Source organism: Chiloscyllium plagiosum, unplaced genomic scaffold (genome assembly GCF_037043375.1).
Source record: "Chiloscyllium plagiosum isolate Xiang-an unplaced genomic scaffold, Cpla_swu_hap1 HiC_scaffold_48, whole genome shotgun sequence".
Classification (NCBI taxonomy): domain Eukaryota; kingdom Metazoa; phylum Chordata; class Chondrichthyes; order Orectolobiformes; family Hemiscylliidae; genus Chiloscyllium; species Chiloscyllium plagiosum.
Genome location: NW_028270186.1, coordinates 16,199,279 through 16,220,663, shown reverse-complemented (window position 1 = coordinate 16,220,663; position 21,385 = coordinate 16,199,279). Strand labels below are relative to the sequence as shown.

The 21,385-nt window shown below is 45.1% G+C and overlaps 1 protein-coding gene across 5 annotated transcripts in view; it reads left to right on the top strand.

Moving 5' to 3' along the window:
- Window positions 1-21,385, top strand: part of LOC122543167 (cGMP-dependent protein kinase 1-like) — a 97,053-nt gene that overhangs the window by 50,704 nt on the left and 24,964 nt on the right. For all 5 annotated transcript variants that reach the window (XM_043681576.2, XM_043681574.2, XM_043681577.2 and 2 more), the window contains 8 exons: window positions 5,011-5,074; window positions 7,174-7,251; window positions 7,838-7,932; window positions 10,630-10,695; window positions 11,821-11,895; window positions 14,152-14,248; window positions 18,755-18,894; window positions 19,146-19,235. In XM_043681576.2, the coding sequence (XP_043537511.2) occupies window positions 5,011-5,074; window positions 7,174-7,251; window positions 7,838-7,932; window positions 10,630-10,695; window positions 11,821-11,895; window positions 14,152-14,248; window positions 18,755-18,894; window positions 19,146-19,235 (705 nt within the window). The remainder of the gene's footprint in view (window positions 1-5,010; window positions 5,075-7,173; window positions 7,252-7,837; window positions 7,933-10,629; window positions 10,696-11,820; window positions 11,896-14,151; window positions 14,249-18,754; window positions 18,895-19,145; window positions 19,236-21,385) is intronic.

The following is a 21,385-nucleotide window of genomic DNA, read 5'->3' as shown; positions in this document are numbered from 1 at the left end:
ACTATAAGACATTGGAGCAGAAATTAGACCATTTACTCAGAGTCTGCTCCACCATTCAATCATCACTGATAAGTTTCTTAACCCCATTCTCTCACTTTCTGCCCGTAACACTTGATCTCCTTGATATTCAAGAACCAACCTATCTCAGTTTTAAATATACTCAGTGACCTGGCCTCCAAAGCCTTCTGTGCCAGTGATTTCCATAGATTCACCACTCTCTGGCTGAAGAAGTTTCTCCTTATCTCCATTTTAAAACATCTTCTCTTTACTCCAAGACTGTGCCATCGGGAGCTAGTCTCTCCTACCAATGGAAACATCTTCCCAACATCTAGTCTGTCCAGGCTGTTCAGTATTCTGTACGTTTCAATTAGATTCCCCCCCCCCCCCCCCCCCCCTCATCCTTCTAACCTCCATTGAGTATAGACCCAAAGTCCTCAAATGTTCCTGATATGTTAAGCTTTTCATTCCTGGGACCATTCTCATGAACCTCCTCTGAACACGCTCCAGGGCCAGTCCATCCTTCATGAGATATGGGGCCCAAAATTGCATACAATACTCCAAACGTGGTCTGACCAGAACCTAATAGAGCCTCAGAGTTACATCCCTGCTTGTATATTCAAGTCCTCTCAAAATAAGTACCATAATTTCATTTGCCTTCCTAAGTACTGACTCAACCTGCAAGTTTCTTTGCATTTTAGATTTCAGAATTTTCTCCCCATTTAGAAAATACTCCATGCCTCTATTCTTCCTACCAAAGTGCATGACCTCACACCTTCCCACGTTGCATTCCATCTGCCACTTCCTTGTCCATGGTCCTAACTTGCCCAAATCCTACAGTCTCATCACCTCCTCAATGCTACCTGTCTCTCCACCTATCTTTGTGTCTTCTGCAAATTTAGCCAGAATGCCTTGAGTTTCTTCATCCAGATGGTTAATGTATAAAGTGACAAGTTGTGGTCCCAACACAGCCTTGCGGAACACCAATTGTCACGGGCAACCATCTTCATAAGGATCCTTTTATCCCCACTCTCTGCTTTCTGCCAGGCTTCTATCCATGCTAGCACTTTGCCTCTGACACCATGGGCCTTTATCTTACTTAGTAGCCTCCTGTGCAGCACCTTGTCAAAAGCTTTCTTGAAGTCCAGATAGATAACATCCATTGGCTCTCCTTAGTCTAACCTGCTTGTTACTTCCTCAAAGAATTTGAGCATATTTGTCAGGCAAGATGAAAGCATGCTGACTTTGCCCTATTTTACCATGCACTTCCAAGTATTCAGAAATCTCAACCTACATAATGGATTCCAGGATCTTACCCATGGCGAAGGTTAGGCTAATCTCACTGGAATTTTCAATCTTTTGCCTTAGTCCCTTTTTAAACAAGCGTGTCACGTTAGTGATTTTTCGGTCCTTTGGGACCCTACCTGATTCTAGCAATTGCTGAAAGATCACCACTAAGGCCTTCGCTACCTCTTCGGCTATCTCCCTTCGAACTCTGGGGTGGAGTCCATTTGATCCAGGTTATTTATCAACCTTCAGGCCATGCAGTTTTTCTAGCACCTTCTCCTTGGTGAAGGCCACCATACTCCGCTCTGTCCCTCACTCTCTTGAATCTTTGGGACATTACATGTGTCTTCCACCATGAAGACTGATGTGAAGTAATTATTCAGTTCCTCAGCCATTTCCTTGTTCCCCACTACACTGTCTCCAGCATCAATTTCCAGTGGCCCACTGTCCACTTTTGCCTCTCTTTTGCCCTTTATATATCTAAAGAAACTCTTACAGTCTTCCTTTATATTACTGGCTAGCTTACCCTCATATTTAGTCTTCTCCCTCCTTATTTCTTTTTTTTTTGTTGCCCTTTGTAAGCTTCCCAATCGTCTGGTTTCCCACTGCCCTTCACCACATTATATGCTTTCTCTTTTGCTTTTATGCTCTCCATGACTTCCCTACTCAGCCACGGTTGCCTCATCCTCAGGATGAATCTCTACTGTCTGTGTCTCCTGAATTACACCCAGAAACTCCTGCCATTGCTGTTCCACTGTCTTTCCTGCTGGGCTCCTCTCCCAGTCAATCCTACCCAGCTCCTCCCTCATGCCTCTGTAGTTGCCTTTATTCAGCTATAATACTATCACCTCTGATTCTGCCTTCTCTCTCAAGTTGCAGAGTAAATTCAATCATATTATGATCACTGCCTCCTAAGGATTCCTTCACCTTAAGCTCCTTTATCAAGTCTGCCTCATTGCATCACTCTAAATCTAATATTCCCTCGTGGGCTTCACCACAAGCTGCTCCAAAATGCCGTCCCATATTCCACAAATTTGTTTTTTTGTAATCCATTACCCACCTGATTTTCCCAGTCCACCTGCATATTGAAATCCCCAATGATCACTGTAACTTTGCCTTTCCTACAGACCTTTTCTATTTCCTGGTGTATCTTGTGACCCAGCTCCTGACTACTGTTTCGTGGCCGAACATAACTCCAACTATGGTTTTTTTTTTAAACCTTTGCGATACCTCAGTTCTACCCACACAGATTCTACACCATCTGACCCTCCTTCTTTTCTTACTATTGATTTAATTTCATGTTTTTCCGCAAAGCCAACTCCATCCCCTCTGCCCACCTGCCTATCTTTTCGGTAGAATCTTTGTCCTTGAATATTCAGCTCCCAATCCTGATGCCCTTGCAGCCTTGTCTCTGTGATGCCTACCACGTCATAGCTGCCATGTTCAATCTGCGCCACAAGCTCATTTACTTTATTTTTTATACTGTGTGCATTCAGATATAACCCTTTCAGTCCTCTATTAACCTTCCCTCTTCTCATTGTCATTCATTTGTCCGGTGTGCTTGAAGTTTGGTTGCTAACACTTTCCATACACTCGGTCCTAATTGTATCTGAGCTGGAGATTTTAACAATCTCTCCTGAGTTCTGTATTCTTATCTCTTCCTTTAATTTGGGTTGCCTAATTTCCATGACAACTGAACCCTTTCTCCCTGCCGCCAATTTAGTTCAAACCCCTGTGTATTGCCCTAACAGTGTGATTCATTTGGACTCTGGTCATATGAAGATCATCCCATCGGAACAGGTCCATCCAGTGCCTGTGCCAATGTCCCACACCAATCTTTGAGCCACGCATTTACCTGCTTAATCTTAATGATCCTGCGCGAATTAGCTTGTGGCTTCGGTGGTAATCCAGAGATTATTACCTTTTTAGGTTCTGCTTTCTAAATTAGGTCCGAGTTCATACTCCCTTAGCAGAACCTCAGCCCTGGTTTAATCTAAGTTGTTGGTACCTCCGTGGACCATGACCACTGGATCTTTATCCTCTCCCTCCAAGTTCGTCTGCAGCCCAGATGAGATATCCCCAACCCGGGGACCATGCAGGCAACACATCCTTTGGGACTCTCGGTCTTGGTCTATACCTCTAACTATACTATCTCCAATTACAACAACATTTCTCTTCTCTCCCCCCGCCACTTAAATGGCTCCCTCCACCACGGTGCTGTGGTCAGTCAGCTCCATCCTCCCTGCAGTCCCCATTCCCATCCACCCAGGGGGTAAAACTCTCGAACCTGTTGGAAAAGGGCAGGGGCTGAGGCTCCTGCAAGTCCATCTCCTGGATCCCTCCAGCTGCCTCACTCAAAGCCACAGCTTCCTGTCTCTGACCACTGACTCAACTCAAGTTAGTTAGTCACACCCTCTTAGATTAGATTACTTTACTCTTAGATTAGATTACTTTACAGTGTGGAAACAGGCCCTTCGGCCCAACAAGTCCACATCGACCCGCCGAAGCGTAACCCACCCATACCCCTACATTTACCCCTTACCTAACACTACGGGCAATTTAGTACGGCCAATTCACCTGACCTGCACATCTTTGGACTGTGGGAGGAAACCGGAGCACACGGAGGAAACCCACGCAGACACGGGGAGAACGTGCAAACTCCACACAGTCAGTCGCCTGAGGCGGGAATTGAACCCGGGTCTCTGGCGCTGCAAGGCAGCAGTGCTAACCACTGTGCCACCGTGCCGCCCACCCCTTAGACTATCTCCTGAAACACAGCGTCCAGGTAACTGTCCCCCTCCCTGAAGTGTCATAATGTTTGAAGCTCAGACTCCAGCTCATCGACTCTGAGCCGGAGTTCTCCCAGCAACCAACATTTACTACAGACGTGGTTAAGGGGAACCACAATGGTGTCCATCAGCTCCCACATCCATGCAGAACACAACACATCACCTGACCCTCCATCCTTATTTAGTTAGTTTTGAATTTGTTTTAATTCGTAACTTTTTTTTTGTATCTCTGCTTTTGTAAGTTGTAACCAATAAATGAACAAGATTCAAGCTAACACAAATTCAAATTCTGTAGAACCCTTATTAGCCAATCAAATCACAATCCTCCTATGACATCCCGTTTAGTTTGATCCAGAACCCTCAGTGCACTGCAGTGGGATCAGTAGCTGCTGATGACCAGTTGGACAGAGAGCTGTGCTACTATCCCTGACATCCTGAACGATAATTCCAGCCCAGCAATACGGACCAAATATTCGGGTTTGTTCGTTTTTCACATTTAATTTTTCTTTGCAAACTTTTTTTTTTCAGCTTTAATGGCGCCTTTTTAAAAAATGTTTTGCTTTCCCACTCTTTCCACCCTGCATCTTGCTCCACCTTCACTCCTACCAGTATCCACACAGCCGCTTTAACAAAGATCCTGGTTGGAGAGAGGAGGCAGATCTCCGATATTGACAGGAGGAGAATCAAAAGTCCTGAGATAGATAAGCTTGGAATTGATTTGGTACAGGGTATTGGCTTTTCTTTTCTGCAGTTAACAATTTGCAAAAAGCGTCTTGGTGCAATTTTGATGACACGGTTGAATTGTGGGATTGTGAATGGTGCGCCTCGTCTTTCTGTTTGTCATAAAGCAGTCCCATGTTTGCAATGAGAGAGTTTGTGGAGTGTGCTGCTGCCGCTCGTTCAACCACCCTCCTCACAAACTTCTTTCTCTCCACAGTGTCCCCTCCTTTCGTAATCTTCAGGAGGAAGTTCTGAGCAAATTCGCTGATGTGCTCGAGGAGGTACGGTTGAGGTTCCGCGATCCCATTCAGCTTTTCCTCCCCAGGTTCGGTTGCTTTCTTTGATTGGGAATTCTGGAATACTGTGGACTGACGTCTTCCAGTGACATTCTCACAGGCAAGAAAACCCCTTGCCGAAGTCCTTCTGAACCCTTGTGAAATGGCTGAGGACAGGCTCAGGGATCAAGTTGGGTAGTGCCATGAGTGAAAGAATGTTCGTAACTTTCTCTGTCCATTTTATGTATATTCCACAAAAAAAGTCCCCCAGTGACTTACTGACCTCAGTTATTTTTGCCTGATGTACAGAGTGGACCTGCATCACAGATTGATAGAGCTAGTCATAGAGTTATACAGCCTGGTCCAACCAGTCCATACTGGCCTTAATCTCAAACTAAACTAATCCCCCCTGCTTGCACTTGGCCCACATCCCTCCAAACATTTCTTATTTCTGTACTCATGTAAATGTCTTTTAAACATTGTAACTGTATCTGCATCCACCACTTCCTCTGGAAGTTCATTCCACACATGAACTGTAAACCACACGTGTGTAAACGAAAATTGCTCTCATGTCTTTTTAAAATCTTTCACTTTAAAAGTATGCCCCCTAGTTTTGAAATCCATCATCAGAGGGAAAAGATACCTGCTACTCACCTTATCTTTTCCCCCCTCATGATTTTATAAACCTCTCTAAAGTCACTTCTCAGGCTCCTACACTTAAGTGGAAAAAGTCCCGGTTTATCCTGCCCGGTTTATCCAGCCTATCATTATATCTCAAACCTGGTGATCTGCCCAGCATCCAACCCGAGTAATTGGAGTATTTTGCTCATGTCGGTGGATGGAAATGTGAAACAGGAACACAGAACCTCACTGGACCAGGACGTATTCGTGGAGAGCTGATGAAAGGTTAACTCTTTCTCAGTGTTAACTCTGCTTCTCTGTTCATCGATACTGCCAGACCTGCTGGGTGTCTCCAGCAGTGCCTTACATTTCTGACGCCTGCACTATTCCACGGGCTTCACAGTGTGGCTGATGGGTCAAAACCCAAAGTTGTGGCTCATGTTCACAATGGGGAGGGCCAGCTCGAGTGAGGAGTGCAGAGTACGTTGGAGGTTAACAGCAGTGCAACTCCGGCTGCTTCTACCTCCCCTGATAAGCATACAGTTTTGACATTGATGTGGGATTAGATTCTGTTGTTGTGATGTTTCTCGGTTAGTTTATATTGCCATTTATTCTGTTGTATATGCATGACCTTATGTGTGCACAACAAGAGCATTACACTGCATAATGTGGAGCATTTTCACTCTGCCAAGGTTTGTGTCTGTGTCCGCTTTGGGTCAAAGACTGTGATTGTTCTAAAAGTTTAAACTGAAATCCAGGCCTACCTTCCATTAAGATATCCCGTGCCATTTTGGTGTTTTCTGCTAGTGTCAGATAATTTTTTTTCCTGTTGTATATTTTTCAATGTGACACAAAAAATGGCTAGTCTGAAGTGAACCAAATCATGGGTGAGCCACTTACAAGGCAGTAGATTCTGTTCCCACCTCCAGATCGCCATACCCTCCTTTATCAGTAAAACCTTCCAAGATCTCTGTATCCCTACCCCCAGTAGTGGTCCACCAATCCCCTCACTGTACCATTGACTGCAGTGCCTTCACCTGCCAAACCGAAAGCCTTCCTGAACTGCTGCCATCTCAATCGCTCCTTCAATCTTGTTGCTTGCACCACCCCCCCTAAAATCCTCATGCAGCCAAGTATCTAATTTTGTTGTGAACCCTTCCACGAGGCAACCAGGGATTTCTTTCTTCAAAACTGCCTGAAATGCAGGACGTTAAGAGAGAGGCAAACATTTAAGACTCCTCCGAAACATGTTTCAGTGTTTTCAAACATCTCAATCAGATCGCCCCTCAGTCTTCTGCACTTCAATGTTTATGTCACAAATTGTGTTGAATGAGCTGAAAAGGTAAGCCATAGCTGACACATTCAGGTCTCCCTTACACCGATTTCCATCCCCAGTTCCCACTCTCTATCATTATAAATGGTATATTTGCCCATTGAAGCAGAAGACCTAAGTTGCATAGTGATATTCTGTTGTTGCTTTGCAGACTCATTACAAAGAGGGAGACTACATTGTCAGGCAGGGAGCCAGTGGAGACACTTGCTTTATCATCAGCAAGGGCAAGGTGAGTGTGTTGTCAGTGGGGAGGCCCACACTTGTTATGGCAGCAGGTACCAGCTCCCACTGGGGGAATCAAGCAGCTCAGACTGGGGGAAATACTCAGCAGCAACCAGCAGACACTGGGGACCGCAGCAGGTACCGGCTCCCACTTGGGGAAACACGCAGGGGAGACCAGCCCCCACTGGGGGAAACACGCAGCAGAAACCAGCAGACACTGGGGAAACATGCAGGGGAGACCAGCCCCCACTGGGGGAAATGCACAGCAGAGACCAGCCCCCACTGGGAGAAACACGCAGCAGAGACCAGCTCACATATGAGGCATTCGCTGCAATTACCTGGTAAAAAAAGGTTTGGGAGATTAATGTAGAGAGCAACAGATACCTATGAGTGAGTTATCACTTGGAATCTAATGCAGTGTATCAGGGGTCTGCCCTCGTTTGTGTCAAACTGTTGTGCTAAGTGTTTGTCCTGACTTTCAGAGCTGTCTGTTGTGGTGTTGGGTTGAACCCATTGAATGGAGTCTTGCTCACCATCAGTTCCAGCAATGGTTGCTTCTTCCCCCATAACATGTGCCTGATGTTTGCCCGCAGGTGACTGTAACACAAGATGAATCAAAATCTGGCGATACAGTGCTCCCCACTACCCTGTCCAGGGGAGACTGGTTTGGAGAGAAGGCTCTACATGGGTATGCCATCCTCTGTTCATTCAGTGTGTTTATATCTTTCTCAGCGCTTCCGTAACACTTGACTGTTTTCAAATAAATGTTTGTTCCCAGGCTAGTCTGGATGCAGCGCATTTGACCGCTTCACCAGGTGAAATACTCTGCTTAAAGAGATGCTGAAAACAGATGCTATGGTAGCTTTTACAAGTTGCAGTGGAGGGAGTTTGGTAGAGGGGGATTGAAGCTCTAAATTGAGAGGGGGAAATGTGCGATGGAACCTGGGGTATCCTTGTTTACCAGTCGCTGAAGGTAAGCATGCAGGTGTAGGAAGTGATAAAGAAGGCAAATGGTATTTTGGCTTTCGTAGCAAGGCGAATCAAGTACAGGAGCAGGGATGTCGCTGCAATTATTCAGGACTTTGGTGGGGCCACACCGGGAGTATTATGTGCAGTTTTACTCTCCTTATCTGAGGAAGGATGCTGTTGCGATGGAGAGAGTACAGTGAAGGTTTGCCAGACTGTTTGCTGCATGGCAGGACTGAGGAGACGTTAAATAGGTTCGGATTATAATCACTGGAATTCAGAAGGATGGTAGGGATCACGTTGAAACCCATAAAATTCGAACTGGACGAGACAGGCTAAACACTGGAAGAATGTTTCTGATGACATGGAGAGTCCAGAACCAAGGGATGACAGTTTACCTATACAGGGTAAACCATTTCTGACCGAGATGAGGATAAATTTCTTCACCTCAAGAGTAGTAAATCAGTAGAATTGTCCACCACAGAAAATGGTTGGGGCCAAAATATTATATGATTTCAAGAATGATTTGGTCATAATACTTGGGGCTACAGGGGTCAAAGGATATCGGGGTGGGGAAGCAGAAACAGGCTATTGAGTTGAATGATCAGCCATGATCATGTTGAATGGTGGAGCTGGCTTGAAACTCTTCGAATGGCTTACTCCTGCTTCTATTTTTCATGTCTTTATGTTCACTGGAAAGCTTCTCCTCAACGCTAACAAAGTGGGCTGAACAGCCTCCTGTGTTGTAACATTGTATGAAGTGAGATTGATGTGCCTTAACAGTCAGGAGGTAAAGCCACTTTCAATACCACGAAGGAAGATGAGCTGTAGGTTCTGACTCCTGAGTAATGTTGAGTGAGCGCTCGTTTGAACAGTGTGCCATGTTAGGGTCCCCCGTTTCCAGTGTTTCATTGTGTGCACTGTGATCAGACAGATGTTAAACTGGTGCAGAATGTGAGAGGAAAGGCTGGAACCTGTGTGTTGGGGAAGAGAATGGTTTTGTGCGTCAGAAATCATGCCTCACAAACTTGGTTAAGTTTTTGAGGAAGTAACCAAAAAGATTGATGAGGGTAGAGTAGTAGACGTTATTTACATGGGCTTTAGTAAAGTCTTTGACAGGGGTTCCATGTGATAGACTAAAGAGTAAGGTTGGATCACATGGGATTCACGGTGAACTTGCCAATTGGATACAAACTTGGCTTGATGGTAGGAGATAGAGGGTGGTAGTGGAGGGTTATTTTTCAGATTGGAGGTATATGACCATTGATAGGGATAGGAACTGGGTCCACTTTTGTTTGTCATGTATATCGATGATTTGAATGAGAATATAGGAGACATGGTTAGTAAGCTTGCCGCTGACATCAAGGTTGGTGGTAGAGTTGTCAGTGAAGAAGGTTATCTAAGATTACAAAGAGATCTTGATCAATTGAGTCACTGAGCTGAGGAATGGCAAATGGAGTTAATTTGGATAAATGCGAGGTATTGCGTTTTGGTAAAACAAACAGGAGCAGGACTTATACAATTAATGGTAGGGCTTTGAGCCATTTTGTTGAACGACAGGACCGAGGTGTATAATTTTTCAAAATTTGCATTACAGCTGGACAGGGTGGTCAAGAAGGCATTTCACACACTTGCCTTCGTTGCTCAGACCATTGCTTGTAGGAATTGGGATGCCACGTTGAGGTTGCACAGGATGTTGGTGAGGCCTCTTCTGGAGCACTGTGTGCAGTTCTGGTCGTCCTGCTACAGGAAGGATATTATTAAGCTGGAGAGGGTTCAGAACACATTTACAAGGATGTTGCCAAAATTCGAGGATTTGAGTTATAAAGATAGGCTGGAGAATCAGATATTGAAGGATGACCTTAAAGAGGTTTATAAAATCCTGAGAGCCATAGATAAGGTGAGTAGCAAGGGTCTTTTCCCTAAGGTGGGGCAGTTCAAAACGTGGGGGCATATTTTTAAGATGAGATGAGCAAGTTTCAATAAATTCATGAGGGACAACCTTTTTTTACACAGAGGGTGGTTCGTGTGTGGAATGAACTTCCAGAGGAAGTGATGGATGTGGGGACAGTTACAACATTTAAAAGGCATTTGGATAAGTACATGAACAGGAAAGGTTTGAAGGAATACGGACCAAATGCAGGCAGGTGGGACTAGTTCAGTTTGGGAGTATGTCAGTGTGGACTAGTTGGACCAAAGGATCTGTTTCCATGCTGTATGACTGCATGTATGTATGTATGAGAAGAGTCAGTGATGGAACTTAGCAACGCTGAAGAAACTTAATCACGTGCAGACTCAGAAGGGCAGGAATTGGCTTGCAATCCACAGAACGACTCTTGAGTGGGTGGTGGTGAAGAAAATGATCTCTTGTTTGCGGTAACAATGAAGACTGCATCTCTTCTGTTTTCCCTCCTCACAGAGAAGACATCAGGTTGGCCAATGTGATTGCAGCGGAGGATGTGATCTGCCTGGTGATTGACCAAGAGTGAGTAGCTCAAATCTGTTATTTTGTTCAAAGCTAATGGTTCGCATAGTGCACCACAGATGCTCAGTTGACTGACATTAGAGATCCTGATGGGTGACTGCACTCCTCTTACGATTACTCCCATGCTGAAAGATGTGTAAGGATGCAGAGGAGTTGCAGTATTCATTTGCTACTGGGATTACGTTAGGGAAGGTGGTTCACATCTGTTCCAATCTCTACAAGAATACAAAGGGACTGAGGAGAGGCCAAGCTTCGAGCCACCGCTATCCTGTTTAACATGAAGTGACCACCCATTTAAGACAGAGGTAAGGTGTTTTTTCTTTGTTCTCAGAGGGTCTGTCCCTCCCAAAAAGGTAATAGAAGTGCAGTTCTTGAATATTTTTAAGGGGGACGTGGATAGATTCTTGCTGAACAAGGTTATCTGGTCGTTAGTTTTGTACGTCCATATACAAATGCACCACCCCTACCATATGACCACCACTGAGAAGAGATGGAAAGGCTCCATTCAAGGGGGAGCAAGAATGAAACCACCTCCTGATATGGCATAGGTGTCCATACAACACGAGACTGCAATTCTCTGCTCCTCCCTAACCTAGTTCATGAGCGTGAGTTATCTATTCTCTTCATCATGTTACATGTCTTGCTAACAGCCAAAAAAATGATTAAAACACCATATCCTCTCCATCATTGCCTGTATCTCCAACTCTGAAGCAATTATAAACTCTAATTTCAAATGGGGGTACAGTCACAGTTCGACATGTTTCTCTGAATATTGAAAGATCTGTTATTTTCCAAATTTGTCCAGAAATGCAGTACATCTGTAGTGAGTTGAACAATGACCAGTAATCCTTGTCTTTCTGGTAGACTGAGGAATTTTGGCCACTGTCTCGTCATCTCTTTGTGACCGTTTTGACACATGCTGGTCAGTGGCTTGTTAATCTTGTTATCTTTAGTCAAAGTGGTGCCTAATCTGTTAGAATGGAACTGTATCAGTGATCATTAAGTGGTTAATACACTACAGTGAGTAGCTGTGTACTGTCCTGAAAGCTGCTTATGCAGCTGAGTGGAATGATGTTGATCATTTCAATGTAAGCGTTCCACCTTTTTTTCTTGAACTTTCTGCAGCTCATTCCGACAGATTATTGGAAGCTTGGAAGATGTCTCCAGTCAAGAACATGAGAGTGCGGAGAGGCAGGAACAGTGAGTATGAACATATTGGCAAGCCGTAGCAAGAATCTCCTCTATGTTCGGCACGCGCGTCATAGTCATCCAGCATGGAAACAGACCCGTCAGTCCAATCAGTCCGCGCTGGCCCTAATCCCAAACTAAACTAGTCCCACCTGCCTGTGTTTGGCCTGCATCTCCCCAAATATTTCTTATTCATGTACTTAGTCAAATGTGTTGGAAATGTAACTGTACGCACATCCATCACCTCCTCTGAAAGTTCATTCCACACACAAACCACTCTCTGTTTTAAAAATGAAGTACCCTTCATGCCTTTATTAAATCTTTCTCCTCTCACCTTTATAAATATTCCTGAAATCCCCCACCCTTGGGAAAAGACACCTGCCATTCACCGTATCTATACCCCTCATGATATTATCGACCTCTCAGCTTCCTGCACTCCAGTGGAAAAAGTCCCAGCCCGTCCAGCCTTTCCATATGACTCAAAGTCTCCACTCCCGGCAAATCTCTTCTGAATCCTGTCCAGCTTAATGACATGCTTCCGATAACACTAGTTTGCAGTTGTGCCTGAGTCCTGTCGGTTTCTTCTCAGAAGCTGCCCACTTTGACACAAGGTAAAGTGCAGGGAGAGTTTTGGTGAAATGTGGTTGCAGGTCCGAAAGCGATTTTCTTCCCCATTTCCAATGCAGTTGCCAATTAGGCTCAGAAATGCAAAGGCCAGAAATGAGAAGGGGAGGACAAACCCCCGAATCATAGTTGGCCCTGTAGTTCCAACTCTATGGTCAGTCCATTTAAAATCTGATTCCTTTTTGAATAAATTTACTAGTCACCTCTGTCATGCCCCTGTATTGCACAGTGCTCTCAGGGAAATGGAATAATGTGACATCTGGGGATTCAGTGAGTCAGTCTTCTTGGCATTATCAAACGTCCGAGATTAGGTTGTTGGACCTGTTCATTCCTGTCTTTGTCAGTGTCCTTCCCTCAGCATCATGGGCTGGAGGCCTCAGGTACTTTGTTGAAACTTTATTGCTGGAACAGCACAGCAGGTCAGGCAGCATCCAGGGAACAGGAGATTCGACGTTTCGGGCGCAGGCCCTTCTTCAGGAATGAGGCTTGTGAGCCGAGACGGTAGAGAGGTACTTTGTCCCAAGCTATGTATTGCAGTCATTCCTCCCCCATTCTCTCGCTTTAAGGAGGTGACTAACCTTCAGTCACACATATAGATGAGCAATGGTGTAAACTAAACCGTCCCTATCATTTTGATCAAATGCTTCTGCAGTATTTTTGCCGATACAGCAGCACAACACTCGAACATTGGTAGTCGAGAGTGTGGTGCTGGGAAAGCACAGCAGGTCAGGCAGCATCCGAGGAGCAGGAGAATCATCGTTTCAGGCAAGAGCCCTTCAACAGGAATGAGGCTTGTGAGCCGAGACGGTAGAGAGATAAATGGGGGTGGGTAGTGGAGTGGGGCTGGGCGGAAAGTCTCCGGGAGTGCGATAGGTAGATGGCGGTGAGGTGATAAGTCGGAGAGGAGGGTGGAGCGGATAGGTGGGAAGGAGGATGGACAGGTGGGACTGGTCATGACGGTGGTGCTGAGTTGGAAGGTTGGAACTGGGATAAGGTGGGGGGGGGAGGGGAAAATGAGGAAACTGGTGAAGTCCACATTGATGCCGATTCAGCTACACCACGCTCTAACATTGCTAGTTGAGTGTCCATCTCCCTATCACACTCTCAGCTTCCTTTACCTCGCCAGCCCTATCCCCCCTCCTATTAATCTCTCTACCCCCCCCCCCCCCCCCCCCCCTCAGCTCACAAGCCTCTTCCTAATGAAGGGCTCTTGCCCAAAACATGGACTCTGCTGCTCCTCGGATGTTGCCTGACCTGCTGTGCTTCTCCAGCATCACACTCTCGACTCTGATCTCCAGCATCTGCAGATCTCACTTTCCCTTTAACATTTCTAGGTTGAACCTTGAGCTGCCAAGGCCTCAATTCCCTCCCTAAAATGATCTTCCTCTCTTTCACACTTGAATTATCTCCCTTAAAACCGACTTTCCTCGCTTGATCCATGTCTGCTGTTTCCTGGGTGCAAGGAGAGCCACAGACTCTTTTGATTGTCATGTCGCTTTGCAAATTTATTCAGAGTTGGCTTTCTTGGCTATGCTGTGTCGCTGCTGAAATACTCAGTGCTTCTGGGTTCACATAATCTTAGTAGATACTGTTTCAGTCGGCGAGAGGTAATTTTCCTGACCATTCATTTGCAACTTGTTCCAGATTTGAGGCAGAAGCCGCATTCTTTGCCAGCTTGGAGCGAACAGATTTCCATGTCCATCAGACACTTGGAGTTGGAGGATTTGGTCGTGTCGAGTTGGTAAGTCAGGAGGCTGCAGCACTGTATTAAGTCAACAGTTACGGTACAGATTGAATAGGATTAATATAATGGTGTATTATACTTTGGGACTGTGGCTTATTCAACCTTTCTGAAGTCTGCCTGACAATAAGCCTCGGTAGTCTTGACTATTAGAGATCAAAAGAAAGCTCAGGTCGCCTTGCTGAGAGTAAGGCGCGAAGTGTTTGCATGGAGACAATGGCAACAGTCTCTCTAAGTTTACCGGAAGTAAATTCTGACTCACCAATAAAGTTAGTTGGAAATAGTCATGCTGTAAACTGTCCATTTACTTGAACGATGAAAGGGAGTCAAGGTCAAATTGAGTGCATCAGCATCTCCATTTATTTGCAAGATTTTTGTGTTTCATGTTGCATTCTCAAAGTACTACACATTGTACATGTTTAAAAAAAAAGCAACATTACCCTATCATTCTCGTTCATGACCACATATTCTATGAATGTAGCATTACATTTGCATCCCCAACACCGTCAACAATTCCTTTCCTGTACAAAATATCAAAAATTCATTTGAGTGACGCATGGACCAACCCAAAGGTATGCCACAGCTCTCCAGAATTCACCTTGACTTCTCTCCTTTCCAGCCTAGTGTTTTGTCTGCAGCCTAGACTTTGCTTGAGCAGGCGGTGTGCATTTTTCCAGTTTGATGAATCTGCTTCTTTGCAGCTGTTTCTAAGCTGTTTTCTGCCATAAGGCTCGTTGTCTTTCAGTGTGAGAATCATGAGGGTTTTTCATGTTTCAACAAATTAGCTGCTTCTAGCCACGCAAATTCCAAGTGAGCAGCAAGCTACACATTACAAAATCTGCAACTGCCTTCCATGAGTAACACCCAGCAAAACAAATTGTGACTCTCTCAGCCCATTTCCATGGCAATGTAGCATGCTTTGGGATAGTCCAAACAGAATTTCCTGTTAGCTTCAAAGCAGAACATTTGGCTTTTGGACCTATACAAATGTTTTAAAGTTCTAATAAAGTCAGACTGATTCTTTTCACAATTACTGGTTCCACTAACAGACTTCCGTGTTTGTGGGTTGCTCTTAGCTTCTTTTCATCTGATGGTACATCAACAATTTAAATAATTTATTTCTGTAAATGTGTCCCTTTTGGCTCTATGAAGATCAGAGATGATACAGAATTCTTACAGTACGGAACCAGGCCCTTCAGCCCAACAAGTCCACACCGACCCTCCGAAGAGTAACCCACCCAGACCTCCCCTAATGCTCTACATTTACCCCAGACTAATGCACCTAACCCACACATCACTGAAACTGGGCAATTTTAGCCTGGCCAATTCACCTAACCTGCACATCTTTGGATTGTGGGAGGAAACCCATGCAGACACGGGGAGAATGTGCAAACTCCACACAGACAGTCACCCAAGGTGGGAACCGAACCCGGGTCCCTGGTGCACTGAGCCACCGTGCTGCCCCTTGGGTTGCTTGTCTTTGCGAGCTACCGTAGCTAGATACAGAGGACAGCCTCCAGTTGAAGAGACACAGCCTGAAGCCTTCAAAGGGTTTTGGGAGGTTTCACATTGCCAAGGTTCTGAGGAATCATCAGAATAGGCTTTACTGTGGGCAGTAGATGGGGGAAAGGCTTGAAGACCATCACCTGAAGTTAATCCCCAACAGAATGGGTTACAGAACATTGAGTGCAAGGAGCAACTCTTTGCTGTAAGAGCTGTAGTTGCACAAAGAGTGCGATTGGTGCTCAGTATAAAAGAGGGGCATGACTTGGTGTAGATGATGTTTAGTAAGTGACACTTTCAGTCTTTTGTTACAGTCAGAGTCTCAGAGTAGGCGAAACTGAGGACTGCAGATGCTGGAGATCTGAGGCAAGATAAGAGTGGTGCTGGAAAAGCACTGCAGGTCAGTCAGCATCCGAGGAGCAGGAAAATCGACATTTTGGGCAAAAGTCCTTCATTCCTGATGAAGCATCTTATCTTGACCGAAAGGCTCAGAGTGTGCCATCTTCTGTTACTGACTGGACGCTCAAATTTGATTTAATTACATTTTTACTGTCACATGTACCAAGATACAGTGAAAAATGTTGTCTTAATGCTTGAGAGGCAGATTGTACTATACAAGTAATAGAAGAACTGAGTGCGGGATACAATGTTACAGCTGCTGGAAGGTGCAGAGAGCGATAACAATTAAAACTGAAGCATTCCATTCAAAACTCGAATAACAGTGGAGGAAAAAGCTATTCTTGAATCTGTTTGTATGTGTATGCAAGCTTTTAATCTTCTGCCTGCCAGAAAAGAGTATAACTGGGCTGGGAGGGGTCTTTAATTATGTTGATTGCTTTCCCGATGCAGTGGGAAGTCTAGATGAAGTCACTGGATGGGAGGCTGGTTTGCCTGAAGGACTGGCCCGTGTTCACAATTCTCTGCAGTTTCTTTTGGTCTTGGGAAGGGCAGTTGCCATACCATGCTGTGATGCGTCCAGATCGGATGCTTTCTACGTTGTATCGACAAAGAAATTTGTAACAATCCTTGTGAACGTGCAGAATTTCCTTCGCCTCCTGAGGAAGAAGGGACGTTGCTGTGCTTTCTTGACCGTAATGTTAACGTGGGTGGACAAGGACAGATGGTTGGTCCGAACAATCACCAAAGCCAACCTCCCATCTATAGAATCCATCTACCAGGCCCGCTGCCAAGGAAACACCGCCAGCATTCTTAAAGATCCATCCTACCCTGGCAATGTTTTCCTACATCCTCTACCATAGGGGAGAAGGTACAGAAGCCTGAACACACGCACCAGCCGGTTTTGCAACAATTTCTACCCTAATGTTAGAATACTGAATGGACTCACAAACTCTTAACATTCGCCTGTACCTGTGTTTTTGTTTTTGCTGCTGTTTACCTATCATTTATTTATCTGTGCTACTTAACTCTGCGATCTGCCTGTATTACTCGCAAGACAAAGCTTTTCACTGTGTCTCGGTAAATGTGACAATAAATTCAATTCAATTCATTCCCAGGAACTTGATGCTTTCAACCATCTCCACCTCAGCGCCATTGATGCAGACAGGGCTTGCCGTCCACTCCACTTTCTGAAGTCAGTGACCAGCTCCTTCATTTTGCAGACATGGATGGAGAGATTGTTGTCTTTACACCATGCTGTTAAACGCTCTACCTTAAGTACTCCATCTTGCCAGTGTTTGAGGTCTGACCTAAAACAGTGGTGATGTCAGTAAAGTTGTCAGTGGAGCTGGTGTGGAGTTTGCGTATAAGCAGTCTGGCAGGGGGCTTAGTATGCAGCCTTATGGGCCACCAGTCTTGGGGATTATCGTAGAGGAGGAGGTGTTGTTACCTATCCTTAGTGATTGTGGTCTGTGGGTCAGAAGGTCGAGAATCTACTTGCAGTGGGTAGCAGAGTCTAGCTCCCAGAGTTTGGAGGTGAGTCTTGTTTGGAATTATGCTGTTGGTAGTGGAGCTGCAGGCAATAAATAGGGGCCTGATATAAGTTTCCTTGTTGTCCAGATGTTGCAGGGCCAGGAAAATGGCAGCTGCCATGGACCTGTTGCACCAGTAGTTGAATTGCAAGGGATCAGGGCAATATGGGAGGCTGGAGTTCATGTGAGCCATGACCAACCTCCCAAAGCACTTCATAATTATCATTGTCAGAGCCACTAAGTGGTCATCCTTGAGGGAGGCAACTTTTTTTTTCTTTGGCACTAGGATGATGGTGATCTTATTTTTGGATGGTGGAATTTGTGGGGATCATAAAGGTGAAATGGGTTGAAACCCAGTGGGGTGAATTGAAAGTGTTCTTCATGAATGGCATAAAGATTTTTAGAGGTGTTAATGTTTTCCTCTTTTGGACATCTGAGAAATATGGGCTGTATTTTAACATAAAAATATAGAAAGTAGATGCAGGTCATTCAGCCCTTTAAACCTGCTTTGTCTTTGAAATTTTCATGGTTGGTCATCCAATTCAGTTCCCCGTTCTGACTTTCTCCCGTAGACCCTTTGATCTCTTTAGTCTGAAGACCTATATCTAGTTCCTTGGTGAAAATATTGAATATACTGGCCTCGAGTGCTTTCTGTGACAGAAAATGCCACAGGTACCCCACTCTCTGGGTGAAGGTATTTCTGCACACACAAGTCCTAAATGGTCCGTCCTGAATCCTGAAACTGTGACACCTTACCCCACCCCCACTCCTCTTGTTCTGGATTTCAAAGTAAGGCTTGGATTCATGTTGAGCACTTTGTTGCGTGTCCCCTCCATCAACTGAGCTAAGAGTGAGAGTATCAGTGATAGGAGGAAGGGGTGTGAATCTTCCTCTGAGAATGGTCTCTGTCCAGATTTCAGTCCCACAACAAGCACAGTCCTCAATCAACCATCTGGAGATCGCATACAAATGTGGTGGAATTTATTTCGGTTCGTGAGCCGTAAGCATTTGCCAAATATATCCCGATCCTTGCACTTTCTATTTCCTTCACCTTGCCATCGGTGTCATTCCACAGGTGCAGCTGAAGAATGAAGAGAACCGGACGTTTGCGATGAAGATTCTGAAGAAACACCACATTGTGGAGACGCGGCAGCAGGAGCACATTCGCTCAGAGAGGCAGATCATGCAGGAGGCTCACTGTGATTTTATAGTCAGGTAAGTTCACTCGGCAGGGCTGCGACTCTGCCTGTCTCTCTCTCTCTGCCTCTTCCAAGGGCACTCACTCCTAGAAGCACATTCCCCAAACATCAGCCCCAAATGGATGCTCGGGATTGGAGAGCAATCGCCAAGCAAGGTGCTTTCTCATGGCACTGCATCTTCAAGCCATCAAGAGAACCTGTGATGTTAGGTCATTTCATTAGCATTGCATATAGTTTATAGCCTATGTGTCTGTGTGTGTGTTATAGGTTGTATCGGACATTCCGAGACCGTAAGTATCTTTACATGCTGATGGAGGCCTGCCTTGGTGGTGAACTGTGGACCATCCTGAGAGACAGGTAATTGAAAGACATTTTGTATCGATTCACCTCGCTCTCCACTTGAATAGCAGTAGTAATATGTTTTGTCCACCAGCATTCAACTCCGAGTCAGGCAATTGGTGTGTCCGAGCCCCTTTCTCCAGCCCTCAGCTGCGAGTCTGAGTAACAGTCCCAGGAGGAACACTAAACGTTTGGGCATGCTGTCTTTCAAGTGAGCCTGTCCTCTTCAGTAGCAGTGAACAAATGTCTGGGGCTGCTGGGTGGAAGAGGAGGCAAATAATTGCCCCATGCCATGACCAATATTCGTCCTTCAGTTACAATCAAAAAACAAGTTATCTGTTCATTATTAATATTTCTGGTGCATACTATGTACGACTGAGTGGCTGCTGCGTTTCCAACAGCAGTTAGCACATTTATAAAAACATGGTTATTTATCAAACACTTTGGGCTGACCTGAGATACAGAAAGATTTATCTTGCTCCCTCATGTTTCTGAGCTTCATGCATGAAGCTGTAATGGGGTGACGAACTGACAGGAACACAAAGTGAGCATCACTGAATGTTCAGGTTATTAGTTTTCAAGTGTTGCCTGATAACTGCTTGTTGGTGACTCATTCCGTCATTTTACTCATGATCGAGAGGGTGATAATGGGGGCTGAGTTGGATTTGTCCTGTTTTGTTTTTGTGTATGATACACACTTGGGAAATTTCACAATTACTGGTAATGGTGCAACTATTGTCACTGTGCTGGTACAGTTAGTTCTGGAACACAAGTCTTCAGTACTATTTCCAGAATATTGTCAGGACCCATAACCCTCAGTCCCTTCCGATGTTTCTTGATATCACCTAGTGTGTGCCTAATGTGTGATGCTGGGCACTCCAGAAAAAGGTCAGAGTGGATCATTCTCTCACATTTGTAGCTAAAGGTAGCTATGAATTCTTCAGCCTTGACTTTTGCATTTGATGTGCTGGACTCTCTCATCTCCACTAAGATTCACAGCAAGATGTGGCAAGACTGCTGAGCTTAGATTTGACCCATTGGCTGTGGAATCACTCAGCTCTGTATGTCACTTGGCTGCTTCTGCTGTTTGACACGCAACATAGTCCTGTTCAGTTTTGCCTCCTGAGTTTGACACCTCATTTTCAGGTATGCCTTATCCTGCTCCTGCATGCCCTCCTGCATTTCTCATTGGACATGGGTTGATCCTTTTGCTTGATGGAAATTGCAGAACGGGGCCATGACGTTGTAGATTATGTTTGAATGCAGCTACTGATAGCCCACAATGCCAAAAGGATATCTAGTTTAGCGTTGTTAGATCTGTTTGAAATCAGCACTATTTAGCTCTTTGGTAGAGCCAAACAAGACAATAGAATGTGTTCTCGCTTTGAAGACAGAACTCCATCTCCTTCAGGACAACATGTCTGTGAAATGTTGAGACTTCACAGGGTCTGGAATAAATCTTGACGCCACCCCTCCTATCTGTGTACTACTGTGCTGCCACTGATGGTGGGTTATCCTGCCAGTGGTCAGAACGAAACCTTGGCTGGTGATGGCCATGATATTGTCAGGCTCTCCCAATTTTCGCATCAACTGGAAAGACAAGGGCAGCATATACATGGATGCACCACCACCTGCAGGATCCCCCCCTCGGCCGCCCAACAAGCTGATTTGGAAATATATCGGCATTCCTTCAGTGTCACTGGGTCAAAATCTGGGAATACCCTCTTTAACAGTTCACAGTGGTGGACTGCAGCGGTTCAAGAAGCCAGCTCACCACCACCTTCTCAAGGACAACTCGGGTTGGGTCCAAATTTGAGATGTTCTGGTGATTCAGAGACTGGGCAAAATGCAACAGAGGGAGGCAATAAATGTGGAGAATGACAAACAGACGATGAAAGGAATGGACAGAGAATGCAATAAGAATAGGTCATCAGTGAGATGATTACAACAATAAAATGACAAGGCGCTGTATTCAAAATGTATTAAGTAATAGTCCAAATGGAGATAAACAAGAACAATTTCTGCAACTGAGACACGGCTGCAGGATGACCGAGATTGGGACTTGAACATTGACTGGTAGGTGGTGTTTAGGAAAGACAGCCAGTTGGGAAACGGTGGTTCTGTTAATTAAAGATGATATTTACACAATGAGGAAGATTAATTCAGGA